Source organism: Hypomesus transpacificus, chromosome 20, assembly GCF_021917145.1.
Source record: "Hypomesus transpacificus isolate Combined female chromosome 20, fHypTra1, whole genome shotgun sequence".
Lineage (NCBI taxonomy): Eukaryota > Metazoa > Chordata > Actinopteri > Osmeriformes > Osmeridae > Hypomesus > Hypomesus transpacificus.
Window position 1 is genome coordinate 4,360,661 of NC_061079.1, and position 7,500 is coordinate 4,368,160.

The window sequence follows — 7,500 nt, forward strand, 5'->3', positions numbered from 1 at the left end:
GCGTGGAGGTGGGAGATTCCTGCCTAGGCTCAGAGGGGGGGGGGGGGGGGGGAACAGGGAAGCGAAGAAGGCAGAGGGGGTCTCCGAGAGGACTCCCGCCGCCCTCGCCCCGCTCCACGTGGCGTCCGTTCATTTGGGCGACCGAACCCTGGCAGGCTGAATAAATCACGCCGGGCTCTCGGCAGAGGGGATGAGCGGGAGTTGAGTTCCGAGGGGGAGCATGTCCACCGTGCTCCCCGACAATGGAGAGTTATACGGTCGAGGGGGGAGTGTGTGTGTGTGTGTGTGGGGGGGGGAGGCACTCGTCTAAGCGGAATCCTCTCTCCGTCCCGCGCTCCAGGTAAAATCAAGTACTCGGAGCAGGTGTACGACTCGTGCATGGACGCGTTCGACTGCCTTCCCCTGGCCGCCCTCATGAACCAGCAGTTTCTGTGCGTCCACGGCGGGCTGTCGCCTGAGATCCACACCCTAGACGACATCAAGAAGGTTAGCCCGTCGTCTGGTCGGCCCCTCCCACCCCCCGGGCGCCTGCCCAGTGCATGCCAGAGAGAAGCAGAATTTTTGCTCTGCCTGGTTTGTTTGAGTGCTGAGGCGCATGCTGGGGGGGGGGGGGGATGTGTGTGTGTGTGTGCATGCCCCTCGTGCCTATGCGGATCTGCAGGTGTGTGTGTGTGTGCGGCCTCTCCTTTCAGTCGTGTCGGCCTGTGTGTCTGCGCTCTCCCCCCCTCGTACGTGTGTGTCTGTACCGTACCCGCGTGCGTGTGCGCTTGCACACCGGCGCGCGGCGCTAACCTGGGGCCGACGTTGACCTCTCTCGCTAGCTGGACCGGTTTAAGGAGCCGCCGGCGTTCGGGCCCATGTGCGACCTGCTGTGGGCCGACCCCCTGGAGGACTTTGGGAACGAGAAGACCCAGGAGTTCTTCAGCCACAACACGGTGCGAGGCTGCTCCTACTTCTACAGGTAAACACGCCCTCCTCCCCCACTCACCCACTCACCCACCATTCCACCTTCGACGAGCATCGAAAAGCCGACGCTTTGGCTAAACGCCTTGCCGGCTCATCTTAGCCGCTAGCCTCCTACTGTAGACGCCCCTCCCCCGAGCTCCAGGGAGGCTTCCGGGGGCTTCCGTGACCTACATTCCCGGGGCTGGTGGGGTTGGGGGGTGGTGGTGGGGGGCGCCGAGGGCTCGCTGGTCCTCCTCGTGTCGTTTTTCTGCCCTGTGTAAGCCCTCCGTTGTCTAAATATTTCACGTGCCGCTGAAAGTTTGATGCGCTGGCAGCGCTGGATGGGTGTGTGTCTGTGTGTGTGTATGAGGGAGGGTGGGGGCGGGGGGCGGCGAGTGCTCGTGTGTCCGTGCCTGTCAGCGCGTGCGTGCTGAGGGAGAGGCTGTGGAGGGCGCACGAACCGAACGCGCCGCCGATGCCGGCGTCTGCATTCCCGCTTGCCGGGCACCAGAGCGTCCGAGCCCCCTCCCCGTCCCCTGACGCCACGGGACGCCACTCCCTAGCCGACGGCCCGCATCGCCACGGCCGGGGCGGGACGACGACGACGGGGGGGGGGGATACCACGCAGTGGAGAGGGAAACACTAAACCGCTCTCTCCGAGCAGCGGAAAGCATTTTCGCGCTGAACAACGGCGAAGACCCCCCCCCCCCCCCCCAAAAAAAGGATGAGAATCCTTTCGAGAATCGCCGAAAGGGGCCCACGTAGGAGACAATTGTGAGAAGCCCTCCACACCCACATCTCTTGGGCCGAGTCTGACTCCGATGAAAAAGAAGAGAAAAGGGGGGGGGCGGGGAGGGAACTGCGCATTTGGAGCCCAATCAATACGTGAGTCATCAGAGTGTGTGCATAACAATTGTTTCGTAACCGCCAGGAGACAGAAAGTTGAACACATTTGGCCGTGGCGTGTTATTCTGGAGACACTGGAACGTGTTCCTTATCAGGGCCACGTGTGATTTCGGTCGACAGCGCTTTGCAGGACCTCTCGAGCGGTTCAGAATCGTACAGTAGGTGCTACATGTGTTTGATAGTCGATCGTCTGACTTCGGTGGCTACCTAGGGGCAAGCTGTTATAGTGTCAACAGGTGGAAGGGTTTTCTTCCTCTGTCAACTTGTGGAGTGAGACCAGGATCAGGATGGATTTGTTCTAGAAACGTCGTCTGCCTCGAAAAGGGACGAGATGAAGCGATACTAAACAGACTACTTCCCAAGAGGGGAAAAAAAAGTATGCTCAAATCCAATTTAAAATGATCAAATTAGAGCTGGAAGACATGAATGAAGACCCTTTCATTTGATTGGATCTTTTTCTAAGAATATGTATATAAATAAATATGTATATCCCGTGCTTATCGACGACTTGAGCGACATTACAAGGACTCGTGCTGTGTATCAAAGCGACATCGAATATGCATTTCACATTTACGAAAAGACACAAGTATATCTTTCTGTCGGGGTGGTGTTGGTTTTTCACGGGAGGTGTGGCTCTCTCCCCGTGAGACGAGGTGGTGGAGGAGGACGAGGAGAAGGTTCCGGAGTGTCCGTGCGGCGTGGGTGGGGGGGGGGGGAGCTCGGCGCTCTGGCCGTGGGTGAGAAGGAGCCGTCGGCAGCGGACAGCACGGGCTCGGCTTTAAGCTCCGCCATCCATCCATCCCCTGCCCCCCCCCCCCCCCCCCCCCAGGGGGGGGCTCCGCAACGCGCTGTTGCCATGACAACCCCCTCCTCCAGCCCCCCAAACTGGAGCGAGCGATGTGGAGAGGGAGGGATCTGTGGAGGAGAGGGAGAGAGAGTGTGTGCGTGTGTGTGTGTGTCTGTGTGTGTGTGTGTAGGGGGGGGGGGGGTTCATGTTGTCAAGCAGGCCACCCCGTTAACGGTTTGGCTTGCAGGAAGTGGGAACGTAGCGATCCGGCCCCGTTTCCTGCCTCGACGCGAGACGCCCACGGAAGCAAGTTCGCGGGCAGGGACGGTGTGCGTGTGCGCGTTTTAATGTTTGGCATCGTTCCCTTCGGGGGAATCGCGCAGGAAGGAAAGATTTGTCCTGCTCCGGGCCGGGATGTAGGTTGACGTGAGCGCGGCGAGGACCTAACCGCTGTCTCCTGTGGTCCTTCCTCTTCGCAGCTATCCAGCTGTATGCGAGTTCCTGCAGAACAATAATTTATTATCAGTCATCCGGGCACATGAAGCACAAGATGCTGGGTATGTACTGTCCATCTGTCGATCTTTTTCTCTCCCCTCTCTCTCTCTCTCTCTCTCTCTCTCTCTCGCTCTCTCTGTCTTTCTCTCTCTCTCTCTCTCTCGCTGTCTCTCTCTCGCTGTCTCTCTCTCTCTCTCTCTCTCGCTCTCTCTCTCTCCAACCCCCCTCTCTATCTCCCTTAATCTGAACTTTTCTCTGCCTCTCTAAACCCAGCCCGTATTTCTCTATCTCTCATTGCCCCGCAAACATATTGCACATTCATCCTTGGTGCGTTTGTGGTCTCAAAGCCGACCTCTCCCTCCCTCTCCCTCTCCTCCTCTGACTCCATCCCAGCTACCGGATGTACCGGAAGAGTCAAACCACCGGCTTCCCCTCCCTCATCACCATCTTCTCCGCGCCCAACTACCTGGACGTGTACAATAACAAAGGTCAGTGCGGCGACGACGGCGGAACATGCGAGGACGTGTCAGGGTTGGGGTCACACCCGTTCCCATTGGAGCCTCGGCAGCATGGACACGCCGCCTCGACCCTCCCCGCGTGTTGGTCGCACGGGGCGGGCCGAGCGAAAAGAAACGGACTCGCCCCCGAGAGCTCCGTGTGTTCACTCGCAGGGAGGTGCGGAGGGGGCGTTGTCGTTGTCCTGTAGTTACTGTCGGCATGGAGGGTTTCAAAGACTTATTTCCCCCCCCCACACACACACACACACACTCGTGGCTTCACAGGAGCTTCTTTGGTGTTTTTAATTCAGGGGATTTCTTGATGCCAGCCACAGAAGCCACTTCCTCCACTGGGTTTTGTGTCGGCATGGCGCACGAAAACGTTGGGTGTTTGCGGGGGGGGGGGGGAGAGATTTCGACGTAGTCCTGCAGTACACTCAATTACTTAACTAAGAGTCTGTTCGAATGACTTACCACGGCACACGGAAATGACTGTGCGTCGCTTTTTCGAAGTCGATCTTTGCGGGTAGTCGACCTCGTCGAAATTCTCGCTTTAATTGTGGTGAGTTGTGTCGTGCAGCTGTTCGGATGAACTGCTTTTCAAGCGGCTCCATACAGCTGTGGCAAGTCATTTAAAAGACACTTAGTTAAGTACCAAGCGTTCAAACGCCTCAATACAGTGTGTGTGTGTGTGAGTATGCGTGTGGGCTACGGAAAAAATTGTGGTGTGAGTGCACATACATCTGTGTGTGTGTGTGTGAATATACGTGTGGGTGTGGGCGTGCACGTTGACGTGTTCGCGCGCCACTGACCTGCTCCCCCTCTTCCGCTCTCCCCCCCCCTCCCCCCTCCCCCCCCCCCAGCTGCGGTCCTGAAGTACGAGAACAACGTGATGAACATCCGGCAGTTCAACTGCTCCCCTCACCCCTACTGGCTGCCCAACTTCATGGACGTGTTCACCTGGTCTCTGCCCTTCGTCGGAGAGAAAGGTACGCCCCCCCCCCCCCTTCTCCCTCAAAACATGCGGGACAGCGAGCCCCGAGGACCAGGATCGCCCACCCGTGTCCTCGAGCCTGTACTGGGTCTAAAAGTAAAACACTCAGTGGCACGCCCGAGCCCAAATACAGCGCGCCCCAACCGAGCGGCCTAGCCAAACACCTGTTTTCGCACGGCGAAAACAGGTGTAGCTCAGGAGCGACTCTCTGACCTTGTGCCCCCCCCCCCCCCCTCTTTCCCCTCCCCCTCTTTCCCCTCCCCCCCCCCTCTTTCCCCCCCACAGTGACGGAGATGCTGGTGAACGTCCTGAGCATCTGCTCCGACGACGAGCTGATGAACGACGGCGACGAGGAGGAGATCTTCGACGGTGAGCGAGCGACCTCACCATCACCTCACCCTCACCACACCACGGCTAACCCTAACCCAGTTAGCCATGTCCTCGCATCCCCGACCCCGACACGGGCAACGACAAGCCGGTCTGGCTATGTCGGTCGTCCGATCTGGATTAGGAGTTGTGCAGAGTGTTGAGCGAGAAGGATTCGTATGATGAGCGTCACTTGACGGGGTCGCACCTCGTGCCGTCGGGTTTTCAATTCATGTTTCATCCAGGTGGCAGGACTGCAGTAGCCTGATGGTGATGTCACGTGTGACTGTGTGTGTTTGCAGCCAATGCGGCTGCAGCACGGAAGGAGGTGATCAGGAACAAGATCCGCGCCATCGGGAAGATGGCCAAGATGTTCCAAGTGCTGCGGTGGGTGGACTCCTCCTCCCTTCTCCTCCTCTCCACGTCCCTCTCCTCCACTCCACGTCCCTCTCCCCCTCCACGTCCCTCTCCTCCTCTCCTGTCCCTGTTCCTCTCCCCCCTCCCCTCCTCCCCTCCTCTCCTCCCCTCTCCACGTCCCTCTCCTCCTCTCCTGTCCCCCTCCTCCCCTCCTCTCCTCCCCTCCTCTCCTCTCCTCCCCTCCTCCCCTCTCTTCCTCTCCTCCCCTCTCCTACTCTCCTCCTCTCCACGTCCCTCTCCTCCCCTCCTCTCCTCCCCTCTCCTACTCTCCTCTTCTCCACGTCCCTCTCCTCCCCTCCTCTCCTCCCCCCCTCTCCTCCTCCCCCTCTTCTCTCATTGGATCTCCTCTTCTCCCTCCCCTCGCCGCACGACGGGTGCTCCGAGCTGCGGCCATCCGACCCGTCGTCCGCAGCAGGAGCGCGAAGTGAGAACCCCCTGTCGGGCTGACCTCTGACCCTGTGTGCCTTGCAGGGAGGAGAGCGAGAACGTGCTGACGCTGAAGGGGCTGACGCCCACTGGGATGCTGCCGAGCGGGGTGCTGTCCGGGGGCAAGCAGACCCTGCAGAGCGGTGAGGAGCGGCCCGTTTCCTTGTCCCTCTCTCCCCTCCCGTTGTCCATTCCTCCTGGTCCCGTTCGCCCCTGTCTCCGTCTGCCTCTCGCTGTTGTTGGTGGAGACTCGATGCCGTAGTCTCTCCCCCCCCTCTCAGTTTTTCCCCTTTTCCTTCTCTCTCTCCCTCTGTCTCTCTCTCTCTCCTTTTCTCTCTCTCTTGACGGTCTTTGTTCACGTTCCCCCCTCTCTTTCGGTCTCTCTTTGGCCCATTCTTTCTTTCTTTCTTTCTTTCTCTCTCTGTCTCTCTTTTTTCTCCAACTACGTTCATGTCCCCCTCTCTAACTGTCTCTCTCTCTCTCTTCCTCTTTCTATCTTTGTTCATGTACCTCTCTCTCTCTCCTCCTCCCCACCTTTCTCTCTCTCTAACTGTCTTTGCTTGCGCCTCTCTCTCTCCCTCTGTGTCTCTCTCTCTCTCCCTCTGTCTCTCTCTCTCCCTCTGTGTCTCTCTCTCTCTCACTCTGTGTCTCTCTCTCTCCCTCTGTGTCTCTCTCTCTCCCTCTGTGTCTCTCTCTCTCTCCCTCTGTGTCTCTCTCTCTCCCTCTGTGTCTCTCTCTCTCTCCCTCTGTGTCTCTCTCTCTCTCCCTCTGTGTCTCTCTCTCTCTCCCTCTGTCTCTCTCTCTCCCTCTGTGTCTCTCTCTCTCCCTCTGTGTCTCTCTCTCTCTCCCTCTGTGTCTCTCTCTCTCCCTCTGTGTCTCTCTCTCCCTCTGTGTCTCTCTCTCTCTCCCTCTGTGTCTCTCTCTCTCCCTCTGTGTCTCTCTCCCCTCCCCCTCTGTGTCTCTCTCTCTCCCTCTGTGTCTCTCTCTCTCTCCCTCTGTGTCTCTCTCTCTCCCTCTGTGTCTCTCTCTCTCCCCCTCTGTGTCTCTCTCTCTCCCTCTGTGTCTCTCTCTCTCCCTCTGTGTCTCTCTCTCTCCCTCTGTGTCTCTCTCTCTCTACCTCTGTGTCTCTCTCTCTCCCCCTCTGTGTCTCTCTCTCTCTCTCTCCTTCTTGTGTCTCTCTCTCTCTCCCTCTGTGTGTCTCTCTCTCCCTCTGTGTCTCTCTCTCTCCCCCTCTGTGTCTCTCTCTCTCCCTCTGTGTCTCTCTCTCTCCCTCTGTGTCTCTCTCTCTCCCTCTGTGTCTCTCTCTCTCTACCTCTGTGTCTCTCTCTCTCCCCCTCTGTGTCTCTCTCTCTCACACTCTGTGTCTCTCTCTCTCCCCCTCTGTGTCTCTCTCTCTCCCTCTGTGTCTCTCTCTCTCTCCCTCTGTGTCTCTCTCTCTCCCCCTCTGTGTCTCTCTCTCTCCCCTCTGTGTCTCTCTCTCTCCCCCTCTGTGTCTCTCTCTCTCCCTCTGTGTCTCTCTCTCTCCCTCTGTGTCTCTCTCTCTCCCCCTCTGTGTCTCTCTCTCTCCCTCTGTGTCTCTCTCTCTCCCCCTCTGTGTCTCTCTCTCTCCCTCTGTGTCTCTCTCTCTCCCCCTCTGTGTCTCTCTCTCTCCCTCTGTGTCTCTCTCG

At 58.4% G+C, this 7,500-nt stretch overlaps 1 protein-coding gene across 1 annotated transcript in view; it reads left to right on the forward strand.

Annotated features, from left to right (window-relative positions):
* Positions 1–7,500, forward strand: part of LOC124482539 (serine/threonine-protein phosphatase 2B catalytic subunit alpha isoform-like) — an 11,706-nt gene that overhangs the window by 675 nt on the left and 3,531 nt on the right. Inside the window, exons 2-9 of the mRNA XM_047042895.1 lie at positions 28–486; positions 822–961; positions 3,118–3,195; positions 3,527–3,621; positions 4,494–4,619; positions 4,910–4,993; positions 5,293–5,377; positions 5,879–5,976. Of these exons, the coding sequence (XP_046898851.1) occupies positions 28–486; positions 822–961; positions 3,118–3,195; positions 3,527–3,621; positions 4,494–4,619; positions 4,910–4,993; positions 5,293–5,377; positions 5,879–5,976 (1,165 nt within the window). The remainder of the gene's footprint in view (positions 1–27; positions 487–821; positions 962–3,117; positions 3,196–3,526; positions 3,622–4,493; positions 4,620–4,909; positions 4,994–5,292; positions 5,378–5,878; positions 5,977–7,500) is intronic.